The sequence below is a fragment of the Rhineura floridana genome, chromosome 1 (genome assembly GCF_030035675.1).
Source record: "Rhineura floridana isolate rRhiFlo1 chromosome 1, rRhiFlo1.hap2, whole genome shotgun sequence".
Taxonomy (NCBI): domain Eukaryota; kingdom Metazoa; phylum Chordata; class Lepidosauria; order Squamata; family Rhineuridae; genus Rhineura; species Rhineura floridana.
This window is the reverse complement of record NC_084480.1, coordinates 307,735,791-307,757,548: the sequence shown is the minus strand read 5'-3', so window position 1 is coordinate 307,757,548 and position 21,758 is coordinate 307,735,791. Positions and strand designations below refer to the sequence as shown.

At 45.1% G+C, this 21,758-nt stretch overlaps 1 protein-coding gene across 1 annotated transcript in view; it reads left to right on the top strand.

Moving 5' to 3' along the window:
• KCNQ3 (potassium voltage-gated channel subfamily Q member 3) overlaps window positions 1-21,758 on the top strand; it is a 212,197-nt gene that overhangs the window by 186,052 nt on the left and 4,387 nt on the right. The window contains exons 9-14 of the mRNA XM_061611865.1: window positions 71-94; window positions 13,710-13,897; window positions 16,088-16,190; window positions 17,662-17,793; window positions 19,302-19,400; window positions 21,651-21,735. Coding sequence (XP_061467849.1) covers window positions 71-94; window positions 13,710-13,897; window positions 16,088-16,190; window positions 17,662-17,793; window positions 19,302-19,400; window positions 21,651-21,735 — 631 coding nt within the window. The remainder of the gene's footprint in view (window positions 1-70; window positions 95-13,709; window positions 13,898-16,087; window positions 16,191-17,661; window positions 17,794-19,301; window positions 19,401-21,650; window positions 21,736-21,758) is intronic.

Here is a 21,758-nt window from a genome sequence, read left to right as displayed (position 1 = left end):
TGCTGAATTTAACACCTACTTCCTTTCTCCTTGCTTTTCTTCTATTGCTTCCCATTTAATTTCCCAAAAGGAAAGAGCCGGTGGATGGGACCAGGTATGTAATCAAATATCTTCAGCTTCTTACAGTCATGCATTTATTCTTTGTATGTTCAGATGAACACAAGTCGAGCCTGGGTACTATGCCTATTAACTGGTTCAGAATGGGCAAATGAGTTTTTAGCAGTCTTAGTCTCTCTGGATAGGATAATCACAGATTAGCATTTGACCTGTTGCTGAACTCATCGCAGTGATTATTTTAAGTAAAAGGCCCAGTAATGCCTTTGATGTCTGGTTTCAGAATGGTCTTAATTTGCTACCTGCACAGGCTTTAATGAATTAGTTTGCTCTAATACCACTTAAAATGAACAACACAAGGGGGGGAAAACTCTAATTGATTTGTCATTGTTTATGGCATTTATAATGAGAAAAAATAATAAGCAAACAGTAGTATTCAGTGCTAGGCATACTCAGAATAAACCTATGGAAATTAATGAACATAACTAATTTAGGTCCATTATTTTCAATGGGTCTATTCCCAAAACAGATTGGGGGAGAGAGTGAGGAGGAGAGAGGGGAGTATTTGTTGTGTAGAAGCAGAAGTCCTCATGCTAATGAGACAACCTTGCTGGATGCAGCTCAATGTCCCAACATCTGTAACTCTAACATAAAGCAGGTCCACACCATACAGCTAACGCACATCCCATGCACATCTAAAGCACATGACTCACCCCCAAAGAATCATGGGAACTATAGATTGTTAAGGGTGTTGGGAATTTATAGCTCTGTGAGGAGTAAACTACAGTTCCCAGGGTTGTTTGGGGAGAAGTCATGCACTTTAAATATGCGGTGGATCTGCTTTAAATGTATGGTATGGATCTACCCATATTAGCATCTGTTCCAGATATTTTACTTGTATAGTGCATGTCCCTGTGTGTAATGAGGTGTGGGTGTTGAAGAATGATAATATAGCAAATGAGCATACAAGTGTAAAAATGTTGATATTTTTAGCATTCCTTCCAGAGAAGGGAAACTGGGTCAGGGAAATGGTGAGGCGCTCCAGTAATCCTGTTTCCATACTTTTCAAAAAAATTAATTCCACATAGATTCTCATAAATGAACATTAACCACTCACACTGACATCTTTTTCACTTTGCAGTAATGTCATGTTTAGTAGGGAAGCTTTCTTTGGATCAAGCGTCACCAGAAAACTTAGGTACCTGCATCTGAGTAACAACTGAATTTTTCATATATACTGCATGCCATTCTTGCCTGTGATATCTATCCCATTATTATTATTATTATTATTATTATTATTATTATTATTATTATTTAGTAACAATTTTTACTACAGTAGTTTATGAGACCCAAAACTGAGATGGTGTGGGTTGGGGGTGAGGTTCTCCAACCCAAAACATTAAAATTCCATCTTCAGCAGAAACGTAAGATGTATACTGAAAAGCAGTGGTGGAGGAACCTTTTTAAAGCCTGAGGACAGCATTACCTTCTGGGCAACCTTCTGAGGGCCACATGACAGTTGCAGCAACAGTGGGCAGAGTAAGGGCTGCAAAATTTACCTTTGGACAATAGGCTAGTTTGTACGCAAACTCACACACCCCTCTCCAGAGCTTGGAAGGTTACTTTTAAAAGGAATAAAATACAATTACTTTTGCATGGCCCCAAAAAGGAATAAATTAATATTACAATTGTTCTGAAAGAAATTGATTACTTTACCATTACTCAAAAGTAATCATTACAATTACACTTAAGTTACTTTTAAAAAATCCCAGAGTGCCTACAAGGTGCTGGCCTTGGCTGCTGCACACCTAAGTCGCCTAAAACAGCATTAAAAATAAACACACAGAGAGGTAGTAGAATAATTATTTTTATCTAAAAGAGAGCAGTGGTGGTCTCTCTCCTAGTAAGGGAGGTGGGGAGAGATGCAGAGGCCACTACTCAGACCTTTGCATGTCAAACCAAGTGCAACCCACCCCCATCCCCACACTCAGCCAACAAGCATACTCTCTCTCACTTAACCACCTTCCAGACCCTGCCCTGCCACCGACTAAGGGACACCCTCCCAAGCAAACATTTTTCCCTGAGATGCAAAAAAGTTAAAACACTGCAAATGCAGCAAAGTGGACAGGGAGGGCAACGAAAGCCACTTTGCATGCCAAGTGGAAACACAGTACACATACACACACACGTTGCCATCTTTCACCTCTACAGTTCTTTATTTCCATTCTGCTGCTGCCTCCTTCTCCTCCTTTATCCATATTCTTGCCCTCCAGCTCCTTTTCCCCTCCACTCCATTCTTCACCACCACCATCCACTTTTTTAAACAACTGTTTTCTCCACTCCACCCTGTCTCACTCTCCACCTCCTCCCTCGTTGCCTCCTCCCCACCCACAGAGCACGAGGGAAGAGCGACACTGCACAGAAGCCCAGTTTGAGGCACATTATTTTCATCCACAAATCAGAGGAGCAGAAGACTTCCCCTGCTTCCCCCCACCCCCAAGTAATGCCCAAAGGTAATGCTGGAAACATTACGATTACTCCACAAAAGTAATAAAATTACTCCTCGTTCTGTTACAATCAAAATGTAAAGGAATTACCCACTTGTCCCTCAAAAAAGTAATGAATTACAAGTAATTTGTTTTTTGTAACTAATTACTTCCAAGCTCTGCCCCTCTCTCACCTCCATCTAGGCAAGCAATAGGCATGATCAGAGATCAAGGACACATTCCACCCAAGCAAAAATACTCAAGGAGGCCATGAAGCAAGGCTTGTGAAGGGGTAAAGCCCGAGGAGAGTCCCAAGGGCCGGTTAGAGAGACCTGAAGGGTTACATTTGGCCAGTGGCAGGCATGCTGGGGCCCTTGGGCTCCAGCCTGCCCCAGAGCCCAGCCCCCACCCACATGCCCCATCTACTTTTCCCTTGAAGTGAATACTGGCTGCACCAAACCCAACCAAGATGGTGGCAGGGGCATCAGTCCCTTGGGGAAGCCTCGGCAGCCATCTTGGCTGATGGAAGGCAAGTGCCCACAGCGCAGCTAGCATTTACTTCAAGGGAAAGGTAGGTGCGGCGTCATGGGCCTGTGCAGTGGAAGGGGGTGACTGAGAGCTCCCTGTCTGTGATCCACGGCAGGCTCAGGAGCTGACGCTGCTGCAGATTGCAGAAAGGAGCGCTACCCACCCACCCTAAGTAGGGGCACTTCAGAACATCCTCAGGCCCCAGGGGCCCTCATCCAGGGCCCAGCCTGGCCACCCTCTGGTGCTGGCCCCACATTTGGCCCCCAGGCTTGAGGTTTCCACTCCTGCTATAAAATCAACCTATGATCCTCCAAACTGAAAGCATTCCACTAGCCAGGTTCATGGCTAGGGCTGAACCTTATTTCAGAGGAAAATGGGAGGGGGGATATGGAGCCCAAAATGTGCCCCCACCCCAGATCATCGCTGCCACAGGAGAAGTGGCACAGGAGGCAATCTGGCTTCCCTCCCTTCCAATTGCACTGAGCTATGGTGAAAGATATCCTTTGCTCTCCTGCAAGCGCAAGTATCGTGCTACTCACTGCAAAAGAGGGAATCCCCTGTCTGCCCTGCACCTGTGACTCCTCGCATCAAGCTGGAGGCTATGAATTGCCCAGTTCCCCCCCCCCCACTTTCCGGCGCAAACTGCATTATAAGCTACAGGCATGGTGCAGGCTGGAACATGTCCCCTTTCCTTCCTCTCTCAACCTAATGGTGAGCAGAGTTGAAGAAACCTGGGAGGAAGGCAAAGCGAGGATGGCTTCTCTTGTAGGGCTGGGCAATTTTGAAGGAAAGCAGTCTAGCACAATTGCCAGGATAGACTTATCTTTTGCATAGTAGAAGATTGGACAGATTCATGGAGGATAAAGTTATTAGTGGCTGTTAGCCATGATGGCTATGTTCTGCCTCCACTGTTGGAGGCAGCAAGCCTCTTAATGCCAGTTGTGGGAGTCACAGGAGAGGAGGATGCTGTTGCACTCTGGCCCTGCTTAAGGGCTTCCCATAGGGCGTCTATTTGGCCACTGGGAGAACAGGATGCTTGACTAGATGGGTCATTGGTCTGGTCCAGCAGGGCTATTCTTATGTTCCTGTGTCTCCTCTTTTGTCTGATCCAGCAGACAAAAGAAAGTACTGGTGGGTGCCAGACAAATGTGCTTGGAGGGCCAAATCAGCCCCCCACTTACCCAAGGAAACCCTTGTATGTTACAGTGGAGAAAGAGGATAAAGAAAAGTTTTCCTCCCTCCTGCATAACACTAGAGCCTGTGGGCATCAATGAAGGAGAATGCTGGAAGATTCAGGACAGATGAAAGAACTTTTTCACACAATGCATAGTGAAACTATGGAATTTGCTCCCACAAGAGGCAGTGATGGCTACCAGCTTGGATGCCTTAAGAGAGGATTAGACAGATTCATGGAGGAGAAGGCTGTCAGTGGCTACTAGACACAATGGCTACGTTTTACCTTCACTGTTGGAGGCAGTATGCCCCTGAATACCAGTTGCTGGGGGGCAAAAGGAGGGGGCTGTTGTACTCAGGTTCTGCTTGTGGGCTTCCCATTGGAGCATCTGGTTGGCCACTGTGAGAACCGGATGCTTGACTAGATGGGCCATTCGTCTGGTCCAGCAGGGCTCTTCTTATGTTTCTGTGGTTCCTCTTTTGTCCTTACGTTGTGTTAGTTACACAGTACTGCAGGAACCCATTTGGTGTGCATTGAACTTAAGTCAGCTGGTCTGTTCTGGGAGCAATATTTGCATTGGCTGCAGCAAGCCTGGGAGATGCACGTGGATGGGGAGATCTGCCATCCCATCAGTTTTGGGATGTGTGGGGGAAATGCCTGATCAAATTAACACCACAGTCCTAGATGTCTGTTTTCTCTCTTCTTTTTGAAAACTTGGAGCTTCTCGGTATCATTGCAAGCCTGTTGGGAGAATGGAGCTCATTCATGAGGAACATCTGCCATTCTCAGGACTTATGGTGAAGGGAGGTGGGACAGACTCTCCTCCTTTTGGGAGAAATGTCATTCAGTGATGGAGCATTTGTTTAGCATGAAGAAGCCTGTGGCACTTTGTGGCACTCCAGCCTGAAGACAGCCCTCCAGTCGTATATGGCAGGGCACCAGAGATCCCACCAGGCCTCCAACTGTTGCTACCTGAGACTAGCTAATCAGGGGAGGTCGTGTCAAGAACCTGGAAGTTGCTGAGCTGAGTTTCGCTTGTGCTCTTCTGGCAATTGAGAATCCCAAGTTCAACCCTTGTCCTCTCCAGTTAAAAATGAGCTCAGTCAGGCTAGGAATTGCCCTCTGCCTGAGACTTTGGAGAGCCAGAGTTGATGGTACTACTGAGCTAGATGGGTCAGTGGACTGACCTGGTACAAAGCATATATATGTATTGGGAAAATAGGGAAAGGCCGGATGTGTTTCATTACTGGTGTGCATCTCATCAGAGTTCTTTCGCTTGCACAATGTGTGGACTTTAATATTTAAAGTGTATTGTATGATAAGTGTATGTTCATGAAGTGGATTGCTTGGATCCTAAGATAAGATAACTGAAGAAAGTTCACAGGCCACATGTGGCTTATGCTGATCTGATGTTAAGAGGTCCCAAGTTCAATCCCTGCCATCTCCATTTCAGAGGAGACCGGGTAGCACGGCAATGAATGGCCTCTGCCAGAGATTGTGGAAACTTGCTGCCTGTCAGGGTAGACAGTATTGGGCTATTTGGTAGAGCATCTTCTTTGCGTGCATGAGGTCCCAGGTTCAATCCCAGGTATTTCCTGGTAGGCTTGGGAGAGACCCTTGTCTGAAGCCCTGGAGAACCACTGCTAGTCGATGTAGCCAATACTGAGCTTGGTGGACCAATAGTCAATATAAGACAACGCATGATGATTTGGAGGAGTCATAGCTTAGTTGTAGAGCACCTGCTTTGAATGCAGGAAGTTCCAGATTCAGTCCCCGGCATCTCCAGGTAGGGCTGAGAAAGACTCCTGTCTGAAACCCTGGAGAGCTGATGCCAGTCAGTGTAGACAATATTAATTGAAATGAATCAATGTGTCATACTGTTTTATGATATTTTATTGTTCTGTTTATTTTATGTATGGCTTATTTTTATGTACACCGCTTAGAAATGCAAAATGACTAAGTGGTATATAAATGTTTAAAATAAATAAATGAATACATAAGACAGCTTCCTGGGTTCCTCTGAGACCATTGTCCTGGCTCATTGTACGACCAGCATGGAAAAGGAGAGAACTGGCAGCTTAGGTAAGAGAGGAAATTAGTAGTCTCAGAAATTGATCACCTTTGCTTAAAGGCAGACACTGGCTGTGAGTGCAAACTCCTTTGTATACTTGAGTCACCGGCATAGCTACAGTACATTGGTGGGGAACCTATTTTGTCCTGTTGTGATCATAATAGGTTGCTGTGATTGGGTCCTCTTGGGGCATCTTCCTCCCCAATATTCAATGGATTAGGTCTTGCTGAACTGTGCCCATTGCCTAGATAAAAGGTCGAAGTAGCAGCATCCTGACTGGTGAATATATGTTGTGACTTGTCCTAGAATGCCAAGGGTAGCCTGTTTCAGCAGCTCTCTGTTTTCAATTGTTAACTGTTCTGGCCATTCCAGCAAATCAGTTCAGGAGGAATAGGCAAAGAGACTCTCAGTTGTTGAGTTGTGTTACTGAGGAGTATGATTTCTTTAGGAGACCTGTGGTCTTTGAGATGTTGTGGGACTATAACTTCTATCATTTATGCATTTTAGCATGTGTTTTTAAATTTATATATTTGTTTTTAATGTTTTAATTGTTGTAAACCACCCAGAGAGCTTCGGCTATGGGGTGGTATACAAATGTAATAAATAAATAAATCAAGTGGAGGCTGATGGTTCCAAAGTGGGTGGGGCAGTGAATCCGGTCTGGGTTTTGGTCTGAACTTTCAAGGAGCACCTTGGAAGTTTAGACTAAACTCTGGACCGGATTCACTGCCCCACCCACTTTGGAGCCACCAGTCTCCACTACTTCTATCGTCCCTGACTCTTGGCCATGCTGGTGGGAGTTACTCCAAGCTGTGCCTTAAACACATTGTTATGGAAAGTGCTTCTTTCCTACCTCCATAGTGAGGTTCGCCCCTCCCAACGTTGTCCCCCCCCATCATCTTTGTCACACTCATTATCCTCCCATTCACCATATAAACATTGGAACCACTTGTGAGCTGATTTCTCCTTTGGACCACAAATGTGTGCTATGTCTGAAGTCTACATTAATATAGACAAAGCTACATTCTATTAACATTGTGTAATTAGAGTGGCATTGTTTCAGATGATGTCTGGCACACCATGCATGGAAAAGAACATGTTCAATTAGAGCAATCAGTGATTTCCCTCTAACTTTTAGGGCAACTTCAATATCACAAGCATCACAGACTCCCCATTTCCTGTGTTTTTGTGCTTCCTGTGTTTTTGTGCTTCCTATGTGTTATGTAAAGGAATGACTTGTGCATCTGTCTATTCACAATGAGATGTGAGTTCTAGGTATAGGCAGTGCCTCTTGACCACAGGGGAGATAATTAGTATAACAACAATGGCAAGTAAGATCCCCACCAAAAGGGTTAATAAAAAGTATGGGTGGTTTTAACTAAGTCCTACACAGAGGAGTTCCATTGACATAAATGAACCTAAATTAGTTATGTCTATTAACTTCAGTGGTTCTGCTCTGAATCGGACTAGCATTGAATACCACCTTTACTCCTAAAGATAGGCTTAGTGGGTGGCCAATGCCACATGTTGCCTCTTTTCCCTGTCTCCAGCTTCCTTTGACCCATCATAGCATAGCGGGCCGTGGCTCAGAGGTAGAGCATCTGCCTTACATGCTGAAGGTCCCAGGTTCAATCCCTGACATCTTCAGGTAGGACTAGGAAACACCTCTGTCTGAAATCCTGGAGAGCCACTGCCAGTTGGTGTTGGCCTGGGATGGAGAACACATGGTTCTCCAGATGTTGCTGGACTTCACATCCCATGAGCCCCAGCCAGCATGGCCCAATAGTCAGGGATGGTGGGGATTGTATTCCAACATCATCTGGAGCTCCACAGGTTTCCCATCCTTGGTTTAGACAATACTGAGCTAGATGGACCAACTTGGTATCAGGCAGCTTCCTATGCACCTTTCTTTACCTTGATTGCTACTTCTGCCATCCTACTTCCCCTTCATTGTTTCTGCTACACCCCTTCCCTCAGGCCCCGGCTGCTTCCAATCCTTTCCCTTGCCTCTAGCTTGCTCTTCCTCTCACAGGCCCCCAGGTTCATTATAGCCCACCATTTCTACCTTTAATGTGAGTCCTAACACACGGGAGGAGACATGGGGTGTTGGTCCCCTGAAGGTGATGTGACAAAGGCATTCCACTCTGCACCTTCAAAGAGCATTGCTGGTGGAATTTCCTGTTGCAAATTTTGTATTGCAGGAGGATGGCCTTCAGGAGGTTTTTCTCCCAGGTAAAGCTACAGATTCCTTCAAAGCATCTCATTATCTTCTCCTGCCTCTCAGTTTTCTGTGGTTACCCCTTCCACCCATTCCAGCAAAGCAGTTCAAGAGAAATAGGCAAACAAGACTTTCAGATGTTGAATTGTGTTACTTTGGGGTATGATTTCTTTAGAGGAGGGGTGGGGAACCTGTGGCCTTCCAGATGTTGTTGGACTGCAGTCTTGTTAGCCATTGCCCTTGCTGGCTGGGGCTAATGGAAACTGGTGTCCATTAACATCTGGAGGGCCACAGGTTCCCCCATCTTTGCTTTAGAAGTTATCAGGGCTTCCAGATCATTGTATACGTTGGTCTTATATATTTTGATATTGCTAATGTGCCACTCAATGGCGCTACTTTCAGCCATGTTGAAATGTACATCTTTCTAATGTAGTAAAAAGCAGAGCAAGCATGGCTTTCTTGTGTTTCCAGTTTTGAGGCTGCAAAATCTTAAGAATACAACTGCTATATTTTTGTTCATTTTTATTGGTCCTCCCCCTTCCTCTTGCAAAAAAACTTCTTAAAAAATGGTGTGACAAACAGGGGAAGAGGCATGCTTTGCTCTGCCATTTGTTATATAATTATTTGGTTATGAACTTGAGAACTAGACATGGTTTGCATGCTGAGAAAACTGCATCCGGCTGTTGCATGAGTAGTTCCAAAACCTTATTCAAGTTCAGTTCTGCCTACGCATTGGAGATAAGAGTTTGGTCTCCAGCACCACCCCATTAACTTTCAGATATTTGATAATATTCAAATACTTTGAAGAGAAGTGTCCACTGAAGACCATGTTTATTATAAAGAACTGTATTACTTGAAGGCCAGATTCAGACAACAACAAGCCATGACTTATCATTAGGAGAGGAAGCCTGCACACCCCTTGGGCTAATATGCTTCCCCTCTTCTCACTCCTTTGTGCATGAGAGGTTGAAAGCTTACGCTTTCACTTTGAACATGCCACAGTACCTTGTTACATCCAAACTTGGGAAACTGTGGTATGTTCCAACTGTGATTAGTTCAAACAAGCTAGAATATCAAACTATAGTGGTAAGTTACCCCCCTGGGCTCCTACTAGGAGAAAGGGTGGGATATAAATCTAATAAAGAAATAAACTTGTTCTGTTTAGACCTGTTTTAATTTTCTCATTGTTGATCTGTTAACAACTGATTTAGCCTTAGTATCTATTATTATAATTGACTGGCTGGCTGTTCCTATATAGCATAACTAATTCTGTTTAGACCAGTTCTCAGAAGAAGAAAAACCTCACTCTGGCCCTGTTTGCTGTCAGTCTGAGTTGCAGCCTGGAGGGCCTAGCCTGCCTTTTCATCTCATCCATCTCATCCCTTTATCTCAGATTTAACCATCTACATCTGGTAGATGGTACAACTATCTACAGCTAAGAACTTTTATCATCTGCATTTATAGATTGTTTGCTGTTCAAGTTGTGTTCCAGGCTGGACACTTGATATACATGAAAGTATGGAATAGATATAAGTTTAGCTGACTGGATAATGTGTAAGGTCAGAAAATAGTTGACTAATCACAGTTAAAACAAACCGCAGTTCCACAAGTTCATAAGCAATGGGGAGCTGTGGTTAAGTTCCGAGATGAAAGTGGAAGCTTCCAATCTCACGTGCGGAAAGGGTGAGGTTGTGTTACATGAGCTCCAGGCTAATTCGTGTCATCACAAATGAGGGCTTGTCATTACATCTGAACCTGGCTGTTGCGTAAGAGATGAACTGATGCAGGGGGAGTCAATGTGGTATCCTCCAGATGTTGCAGGACTGCAACTCCCATAACCCCTGATCATTGGCCATGCTGGGCTGACAGGAGTGGGAGTCCAACAACATCTGGAGGGCACCACGTTGGCTCCCCCTGATCTGGTAAAATGGCTGAGAGCAATGCAGGCAGTATAGTGAGGACAGGACCGCTGCTAAAAATTGCAACCCCATCTTGAGTAGCATGTGGCAAAATTTACCCCTGCCCTGATTGTGCTGTCGTTTCCCTGTCCCCTGGCCATGCACCATTGGCTGCTGAAGGCAGAGGAACTTACAACTTGATGATGTCAGGAGATGAGTAAGTTTTAGTGCACGTTTCAGAGGAGGAACAGGGCTGTCTTCAGATCAGCTCCTCTCACTTCTGCCATGAACTCACTAAATGCCAAGTCTACTCTTCTCTCACCTTAGCCTCAGCTCTCCCCCTGTAGGGTGGGGATAATGTAGGGATAATGATATTGCCCCACCTTACAGCTTTCTTGATTACTGGAAATAACCTGTTTGTGGAGTTGTTTTGCATATTCCCAGTGCAAATTATTGCTAAGTATTGTTGTTATTATTGAAATATCTGAAATTGTTAATGCAGACCATGCTTAATACAGATTACTGAGTGCCTACAACTGATTATTTGTCCGTTTAGGATCTAGGGTATCTAGCACGAAAACATCTCAGAACTGGCACTTCATTACTGTTTATTTGAATTGAATTTATTCGTATGTTATGTACCATTCATGTATTGCTGATTTCTGGCTTTCTGGCATGATGGGGTTATAATAGTGTTCAAACCCCTATATTGTTCATACATTATGCTTTCGACCGTTTGGGGTCAGACTATTGTGTGTATTAGGTTTTCTAGTCCCCACATAGTCCATGTTCAACTGAGTTGCCCAAACATGTCTAAAACCCATGACTGACCACACATTTGCCGACCTGTAAAAACCTGTTTCTTGAAAACATGGCAGAATTACAGTCCACTGTACAGTGGACCCATTTAGAAGTCTCCATGGCACGGGAATTCTGCCACGTGGTGACTGTGTAATGCAAGAAAAGCTGGGGGTATGAATCCACCATGTACAGCACATTTGCACTGCAGAGTGGTCATAATCGTGGCATCCTACCATAAGACAAGAGTCGCATCATCTTCAAGAGCCCAAGTTACTAGCTTGATGTCTGGATTTAACAGCCCCAAATCCATGTGTTTGCAGCAAGGTGGTTGGATGAGCACTCTGTTGTAAATGTGCCTAAAACAGGATGTACGAGCTGAATCAGTTTGTGTGCTTATGGTGGAACCACAGGGTCTGTTGAAGCTGAACCTTTTCCACTGAACTGAACTGATTTCAGTCAACCTTCCGAGTTGTATTCCAGGGTCCAGTGTGGGGGACTGTCAGACCTCCTTGTGAACATACGACAACGTCGAGTGCCACCTGGGGATGTCTGTTGGGCCATGCTAGGCTGCTGTATACATTTGTGGTGGCCTCCAATCCATTATAATATAATTATGGAGAGTGCCACACAAGGGAACCATTTAAATGTATGGTGCGGCTGTCACCTGGATCACTGCATTTTACCTCAATACTGGTGATGGAATAATGTCTTCTACTGCACTTGAGGGAGGGGGCCAGTTTAGGGAGCTAGCACAGTTTGAGTAGCATGTAGTGTCCTCAGAGCTTGGGAAAGTTACTTTTTTGAACTACAACTCCCATCAGCCCAATCCAGTGGCCATGCTGGCTGGGGCTGATGGGAGTTGTAGTTCAAAAAAGTAACTTTTCCAAGCTCTGAGTGTCCTGCCCTCCAGTAGAAAGGAATAGCTAGGGAGAGGGGGATCTGCCATCTGTATCTGCCATCTGAGGCTGTTGGCCCACTTTGCCTAAGGATAGGGCTGACTCTGTTTAGACCTGAAGATGGCTGTTTTCCAGCCCAGTTTCTCTATCGCCCATTGCTGGGACCGAAGTGAGGAGCTAGTGCCACATTCACACCATACATCTATTCCACTATTAGTCCACTTTAAACAGCCATAGCTTCCCCCAAAGAATCCTGGGAAGTGTAGTTTGTGAAGGGTGCTGAGAGTTGTTAGGAGACTCCTGTTCTCCTCTCAGAGCTACAGTTCCCAGAGTGGTTTAACAGTCAGCCTCTCTTCCCAGAGAACTCTGGGGGTTGTAGCTCTATGAGTGGAATAGGAGTCCCTGAGCAACTCTCAATACCCTTCACAAACTACACTTCCCATGGCTTTGGGGGAAGTCATGACTGTTTAAAGTGGAATAATAGTGGAATAAATGAATTGTGTGAATGTGATCAGTGTCTCAGCAGCAGAATATACTGCTCAGTTGGCCAGAAACACAGGTTCCTAGTACTTACACCAGGCCTAGCCAGCGCAGAGGCTTCATGCTGCCAACTAATCATAGAACCTTAAGCTGCACACCCTTATTCTGTACCCAAAGGAGGCCCCCAGACCGGGACGCACAGTCCTGGGTAGCTCACCAGGCTAAGCCAGCATCAGCCCATGCAGTTCATAGTTTCAGCCCAAAATCTCAGCAAGGTACAGCAAGGTTTGATTCCATTTTGAGACCAGTTCCCTCTTCATCCTAGAACTTAGACATTCCAATGCAAATGACAGTTGGATCAGAATTCAACAGCGTCCCTTGCATTCCTGTTGGCAAACTGGGGTTATTTTGCCACCTGCATGGCTTCTGTGTTTGCTACAGGCACCTTTAGCATTAAAATGTCTTCGTACGTGCAGAACGGGGTGCTGAGCTTCTGAATTTGTTGTCATTGGCGGACTGGAATCACATTATGTACGGCAGAATCAAAACTGCAACCGGTGGATTCATTTGCCCTGGTGGCGCAACCCTGTACGGTTACTTCGCAAATGGAGCATAATTGTTTACAGGTATCTTTGCTGAACATCACATCATTCATTTGTTCAAAGCCATATACTAGTGATACATGTTCAGCTGATAAATATGTGTGATCAAACTAAATACTATATGGAAATTCCTCTGTAGGGTGAGCTTGGGGTTTGTTAAGGTGTTGGACTACGACCTGGGAGACCAGGGTTCAAATCCCCACATAGCTATGAAGCTCACTGGGTGACCTTGGGCCAGTCACTGCCTCTCAGCCTCATGAAAATCCTATTCAGAGGGTTGCCATAAGTCAGAATTGACTTGAAGGCAGTACACAACAACAACAACATAAAAATGTTGATCTGCTGGTTGCTATATTTATAGATACTGTCGGCTGCCATTTGGTTCTCAGTAGCATCCTTCGTGTATATATTTGCTTGGGATATAATGCATTCAGAACACCTTGAAATAGAGGTCTGTGTGAAAGTGAGGGGGAAAATGATCCCTTTTCCTTATTTTTTTAGCCAAAAGCTGGGTCTCTTGGATCGGGTTCGTGGTACCAATACTAAAGGAAAGCTATTTACCCCTCTGAATGTAGATGCAATTGAAGAAAGTCCTTCTAAAGAACCTAAGAGTGTTGCCTTGAATAATAGGGAGCGTTTCCGCACTGCATTTCGAATGAAAGCTTATGCATTCTGGCAAAGCTCCGAAGGTAAAAGGTTCATAGCGATTTCTGTTTTAACTTTTCCAGGCTATTTCAACAAATGCTCTCTCTTCCTTGAGTCCATTTGATTGGAACTGAATGTTGCATCAATGTATAATGGGGCAAAGCTCAGACATGCTAATCCTTAAAAAAAATCAGAATTTTAAATTTGGGGAAGAAAACTGCAAAATCTTACTTGTTGGCTGAACAAAGTAATGACTTTAGTTTAAAATTTTGTTTAGCACTTTGGTTTTTTGATTGTAATATGTTCACTTTGTTGAAAGTTTAGATTTTAGTATGAAAGTTGACACACATATTCAGGGCATAGAAACATAAAATAGTAGAGTTGGAAGGGGCCTATTAGGCCATCGAGTCCAAACCCTTGCTCAATGCAGCAATCCAAATTAAAGCATACCTGACAGGTGGCTGTCCAGCTGCCTCTTGAATGATTCCACCATTGGAGAGCCCACCACCTCCCTAGGCAATGAATTCCACTGTCATACCACTCTAACAGTTAGCAAGTTTTTCCTCATGTTCAGTCAAAGTCTGGCTTCCTGCAACTTGAGCCCATCATTCTGTGTCCTGCACTCTGGGACGATCGAGAAGAGATCCTAGCCCTCCTCTGTGTGATACCACCTTTCAAGTACTTGAAGAGTGCTATCGTATCTCCCCTCAGTCTCCTTTTCTCCAGGCTAAACATGCCCAGTTCTTTCAGTCTCTTCTCATAGGACTTTGTTTCCAGTCCCCTGATCATCTTTGTTGCCCTCATCTGAACCTGTTCCAGTTTGTCTGCATCCTTCTTAAAGTGCAGTGTTCAGAACTAGAGGCAGTACTCAAGATGAGGGCTAACCAGTACTAAATAGAGGGGAACTAGTATTTCATGTGATTTAGAAACTATCCTTCTGATAATGTAGCCTGAAATAGCATTTGCCTTTTTTGCAGCCATATTGCACTGTTGTCTCATATTCAGCTTGTGATCAGCAACAATCCCAAGATCCGTCTTGCATGTAGTATTGCTGAGTCACGTATCCCCCATCTTACAACTGTGCACTTGGATTCTTTTTCCTAGGTGTAGAACTTTGCACTTATCCCTGTTAAATTTCATTCTGTTGCATAATTCTACATTTCCAGCTTTTACAACGAGCTTGATCTCCATACCAGTTTTGAAGGGGGAGTAGAGATATGGGGGAAAAAAATCTCACAATACAATATCTTCTGTGAATCTTAAGACATCACACTGGAAGGTGATGCATTCATATATGAACTCATGGTGCACTTTCTAAGCAAACATAGCTCAGCCCCCCCCCTTTCCAATTCCAGGAAAGCCAGGATAGATTAGACACTGTCAGTGATTAAGCAGTATATATTTTTTTAAAATAAATAAATAAAAGATATACAAAACATAATTCAATATCTGCTTTGAAGGCACAGAGACAGGAACAATTAATAATGTGTACATTCAGAACAACCCCAGACTTGCATTCTGGGGTGGTAGAGGCCACGATGGGGTCTACCATCTTGGCTTCTACCACTCTAAACATGGATTGGCCCTTTGGGTGCATTCTTTTGATTTCAGGTTGATTCACAGAAATACCACTTGGTAATGATCTTATCCAAAATGTTATATGGGTCAGAAATACTGCTGAGTCACATATTTGTGTCCTCAGGACAACTTAATGGTGACTAATTAATATCTTAACCAAGATTGTATTCATTCATTCATCGACGCTAATTAACAGGTATTTTCAAGTGGTTTTTTTTAAAAAAGAACAAAACTAAAGGATAAGATGGGAAAACCAAATTAACCCAGGTGAACAGGTTTCTGACTTCTACATTGGTGTATTGAATAACATTTGAAAGTCACGGTTGTGGTCGGGGTGACAGTGATCTTGTGCCATTCAGGCAAAGACTTCTGCTTGTGCAATGGAGCATCCCCTCCCCCTTCTCCAGCTGTGGGAACCCCCAACCTGTTCTGGGGGTTCTCCCAAATGTCTAGAGCAGATTTAGGGGGGCACAGGGATAGGAGAGGGAAGGGAGGTTCCATTGCCCAAGTGGAAGTCCTTGTGTTAATGGGACAACCTTGTTGGAAACAACCCAATATCGAGAGAACTTAGCAGGTACCGCATGAGCACCTTCACACTGTTCTGATCTCTGTTGTATCTGGTCTTTGTTCCCGTGGACACTTCCCCCACATTTTAGATGCTGGAACCGGGGATCCTCTGGCAGAAGACAGAGGGTACAGCAGTGAACTCCTCATTGAAGACATGATCCCCACGCTGAAGGTTGTCATCCGAGCTGTCAGGTAAAGTTTGTGCACGTTGCCTTTTTTGGCTTGTTTTTTAAGCAGCTTAACATTTAAGACAATTAGACCCCAGCTAACCCAAGTCTCTCCAGCTTTTGTGAGGACTGCAACTGGGGATGGATGAACCTGTTGATTTCAGTTTCTCATTTTTCCAGTCTTAATGTCACCTTGCCCCATTTCCACAATGGTTAGAATATATATTTTTAAAAAAATCTGCATAAAATTCATCCACAGTCGTGTTGCGTTTCTCCTCATATATACATGGGTGCAAGCAATTTTCCCTAAAGCAATATATTTTGTATGTTATTTTTATTCATATGTACATAGTTTGTGTGCACTCTTAATGCACACATTCTTGCATGCATCTTTCATTGGAGAACTGTATCGTGAAATTCAGAGAAGTACAAATTTCAAAGGATAGTGGTGTTTTGGTTTGCATATTCCTTTGGGAAGTGTCGGTTCACATGAACATGGGAAATGAATGAATTTCTTCCCCAATATCTTGGATCTCTCAGCTGATGAATTGCCACCTTGGAAGAGCTTTAGTCAATAAAACACCATGGACAGACATCTCGGGTTCCGGCAAAAACATTACTTTACAGTAAACAGCAAACAGACAGTTTGTTATGGGCTGTTTTGCACATCATAAGGCAGCAAAGCCAAGTCTACCACTGACTGTAGCATTGCCAAGAAACTGCTGCAATCTGGGATCTGTGATTAATGGGCTTATTTAATTTCTTTATTCAATATAGTTCTACCTTGCCTTTTAAGCTGATTTCAAACCATCCAAGCATAGGGACATCAGAAGCTGCGTAATAGTCAGGCCATTTGTCCCTCTAGCTTGGTATCGTTAACACTGACTGGCAGCAGCTCTCCAGGATTTCAGACAGGGGCTTCTCCTAGTCCGCCTGGAGATGCTGGAACCTGGGACTGCCTGCCTGCAACGCAGATGCTCTACCACTGAGCTTATGACCCTTCCCCTAAAATGGATCACTTGATGGCATTGTGATGTCAGGTGGCTGGAGCCACCCACCTGTCAACCTTGGTCCATGGGGGGTGGGGAGATAAGGATCTGACCCACCATCCAGATCCATTTGCTTCCCCCCGCCCCCGCTTTGGGCCTTTTGGAGGAGCTGCAAGTGAGTGACTGCAATATTTGGAGGGCAGTTAGAAAAGACACTTAGGAAAGTGAAGTTAGTTAGAGCAACCTTCCCCAACATGCTGCGCTCCAGATGTTATGGACTACAACCCCCATAATTCTGACCATTGGCCATGTTGGGTGGGGCTGGCAGGAGTGGAAAACCAACAGCCTCTGGAGGGCACAAGGTTGGTGAAGGCTGAACTAAAGTCAGGGCAACTTTGCATTGCAGTAAGGAAAGCTGATATTAAAGACAGATACATTTACAAGACTGTCCGCTACTAGAACCAGCAAAGGGAAAGCCCACCAATAAATATTCTTTCTTTGCACCAGAATACTACAATTCCGCCTCTATAAGAAGAGATTCAAGGAGACTTTGAGGCCTTATGATGTAAAGGATGTGATAGAGCAATATTCAGCAGGACACCTTGACATGCTTTCCAGGATCAAATACCTTCAAGCGAGGTAAGATGCTTGGCTGCCAGTTATGCACGGAAGGTGTGGACATGCCTAAGTTGGCAGGGATTGGCACGGAACTTCACAATACAGACTAGACAACTTGGTACGGTTGCCAACTCATGCATCAGTGAGGGCTCCAACAGGTATTCAGAAGGCACCGCTTTATACAGAGATCTCTGTCCATGTTCAGATGCTTGAATTCACATGTCCTCTGTTGGGCAAGGGCAGGGAGCAGGGATATGGTCATTAATAACCCCCCCCATCATTTCACCATGCATTGCAGGATAGTCGTCAGCAGCAGGGAGCCTGCTGTACTTACGTAGGCTCCCAGTGTGATATAAAGCCCCGATTATGCAGGGTCCTAAAAACTGCAGGGAGGCTGCATGAGCGCAAGGGACTCCCTGCTGCAGAGGTTCAGCACCGACATGTGGAGGACTGCAGGGCTGAGCTGTCGAGGACATGACCAAGGGGGTTGGGGTTAATGGGCACTCCCTCTTGTGATGGAGAACACATGGGTTTGAGGCCAGGAATGAGAAGCATGAGGTCCAGGAGCCAGATGCAACCCTCCAGGCTTCTTTATCTGGACCTCAGGACACTCTCCAGGCGACATCCTCACTGGCCGTGCTCTATGACTTCTTTTGAGTGTTTTTGCCTGGCTAGAATGTGTCCTTGAACAGTGTTGACGCCTCTTGCTTCCCTGGTTGGAAGATGGAGAGAGACTTGTGAGTCCATGCAGAAACTTCTGACTTTTGCATGGCTGGGCTATAGCTGACTATACAATGAAGTCACATGCTCTGGGGACTTTTGCCTCCAGCTGTACCCACTTTTGCCTCTGGCCCCACCCACCACTGGCATATCCCCCCCGAAAGGTTGCCCATGAAAGACTGTTCCCCTTGGCACCTTGGGAAAAAATTCCCCACCCATGGTTTAAACAACTGAAGAAGTTTCTGATTGCAATAAATAAAACCCCATCTGTACACAATCAACATTCAGAGGTTATATCTGGCCGGATTATAGTTTCAGTAGATTCTAGTGACACATTCACATACATGATCTCTTTATGACAAACCCGCAGACCTTCTTAAGTGTGGTGGAAATGGCATGTATACCTGTGTACAGATCCTCAGAATGCAGCGGATGTGCACTCTTCCAGCTCACTTGGTGCCTGTCCTTATCTTGACGTGGCCCAAGACCACACGATGAGTTCAAGGCAAAAAATTAATTGGGAATCAGGGTACTTTTCTGCAAAGCTCTGCCATTGCACCGCACTAGTTTTAATTATTGCGGAGAAACCAACCAAGTCAGAGATGCTGGCTGAGAATACCGAAGTTGGGAAATAATTGTTCTCCAGGTCTAATGGGAACCGACTGTATCGATGTATTTCAAGATTTATATCACACCTTTTGATCTTACAATGTATTCAGAACGCTGGAAAGCGGGTGGGTAGGTGGAGTAATACGTCGAATGAAAGTATCATAGCCGTTTCATTATGTCATATTATTGTCTTCTTTCAGAATAGATATGATTTTTGCACCTGGACCTCCATCCACTCCCAAGCATAAAAAATCCCAGAAGGGAGGAGCGTTCACTTTCCCTTCGCAACAGTCTCCAAGGTGAAATTACTCTGTGTGCAGCTTGTTGAGAATAGACTTCCAAATGTTTGGAAGGGGGAGGGCCGTAGCTCAGTGGTAGAGCATCAGCTTTGCATGCCGAAGGTCCCAGGTTCAATCCCCAGCATCTCCAGGCTCGGAGAGAACCCTGCCTGAAACCCTGGAGAGCCACTGCTAGTCAGTGTAGACAATACTGAGCTAGATGGACCAATGGTCTGTTTCAGTATAAGGCAGCTTCCTAGGGTCCTAAATGTTTCATCACTTGCCCCTGGTTTGCTGAGTGCCATTATGACTCAAGGCCACAGATGGTGTTGCTGCTTCCTTGAGAATGAGTGCAATGGCTAAGCCTGGTCTCTTCAATACTAGCCCATACTGAGTATGATTTTGAGCCAATCAACAGCTGAGCAGGGAACTAAGCAGTAGTTTTTGGCGGGCTGGGGGCAAGTACCTGACCTCCCATCCACGGCCTTGCTGCGGACTCCCGGGAGGGAGATGGGCAAGGCAGCAGTGAGGTTTGTGCAGCACTGTCTTCACCACCTCCTTGCCTTTCCTGCTCTTGGTAAGTCATTGCCAGGAGGCCAGGTAAGTCCTGCTGCCCTGCCAAATTCTGCTGGAACTCAGGCGAGTCATTCTTAGATTGGAGGGTTGCTCCATAATTAGCCAGTCTGTGGTTTAAATGAAGTATTATAATGGGCATTGGCTGTGATGATCAGATGGATGCACAGGACCTATGCCAGTGTTACCAAAATTTCTGGTAGCTGAGGAAGCCTTTTTTGAATGGAAATGAGAGGCATGTTTCTCTTGTAGACCCCAAAAGGTTCACTTGTAGAATGTGAATGAGTAAGAATAACCCACTCACAGTGCAGCCTCACCCCCTGTTTCTTTGCATATAATGGATCTTCCTCCTGATTAGGCTAAGCCAGAACACTGACTCATGCAGAGGTCCAGTGGGTGGCCTCCTGTAAGGATGGATAATTTAGCTGCATCTGCATCAGAAGTGATTCAATGGCCTAAGGATGGGTTGAGGAGTCAAAGTAGGAGCACTTGACCATCTGAGCACCCCTGCTTGGAAAGTTTCCAGCAGAATAGCTTACCTCAATTCTTCTTGCACACCCAGTCTGGGTGCAGTCCATCAAAACAGCTCCTTGTGAGAAAACTGCTGGGGGTGGGGGGCAAAAGCCCACCACCAGAGATGACCCCCTTGCCTTAAAGGTTCCCAGCAGGGTGTGTGTGTGTGCCAGTCATAATCAGTTTTCTACAAGCAGCCCTTCAAAGCAGGGCAGAGAATTGAATGGGCTTTTGCAAGAGTTTTGAGCCTTTGCCCTCTAGCTGAGGGTGGAGAGCCTGTGGCCCTCCAGGTGTGGTTGGACTCCAACTCCCATCAGCCCCCGCCAGCACAGCCAGTGGTCAGTGATGATGGGAGTCCGGGGGGCTGTAGGTTCCCACTCCTGCTCTAGAGTTTGCAAATACTTGAAGGGTGCACTTGCAAAACCTGATAATTTCTGCAACAAGCAAGGGAATGTTTGCACATCCCTAGAATGATCCAATCAGAGACACAACACGCCATTAACTGGGGCTTGTTGGAAGGAATAGGGAAGGCTAGAACAACAACTCATACAGCAATGCATTGAGCAGCCTCTTCTGTGGATGGGTGTCTTGGCTCACAGGAGCACTTAGTTAATTTTCTTGCAGCACACTCACAATTCTAGCATGATACACCCCACTACACAGTTTGGCGATTACCGATCTGTCCGATCTGTGTTTTTCAAAGGGGAGCACAACATCCATTAGTTGGAGTTGAAGGACACACACAACATCTCAGTGGGCTCAAGGTCGCTCAGTCTAAAACCACATGCAACTAACTTGGGCTTCAGTGTGTCCTGCTCTGGTCCTGAGGAGGAGCAACCCACAGGGCACACTCCAAGGCAGGTCTGTGCTCATCACAGCAGCATGGGCAGCTCCTAGCGAGCAACTTGCTCTGATGAGGGCTTGAGAGGAAATTATACTTTTTGAGCACCCTTGATTCCAGTCCATCTCTCCTATGCTGAAGAACTGTAGGTGCTTAAAGGGCCAACCCCTGACCTGAAGATGGTCACTTCTCCTTCACGTCATGGACTTCCATCTTGCAGCATTGGACTGGAGAGGTAGCGTGGGAGAAACTTAATTACTTGGGCCCAGCGGAAGCAGAGATATTCATGAATATAATAGCGAAGGTTTTACATATCCCTAAACTAGAACATTCTTCATTTTTAGGAATGATCCATACGTAGCCAAAGCATCCACAGTAGATCTTGAAGACCAAAGTATGATGGGCAAATTTGTCAGAGTCGAAAGACAGGTATGAAATGCATAGCTTTTCCC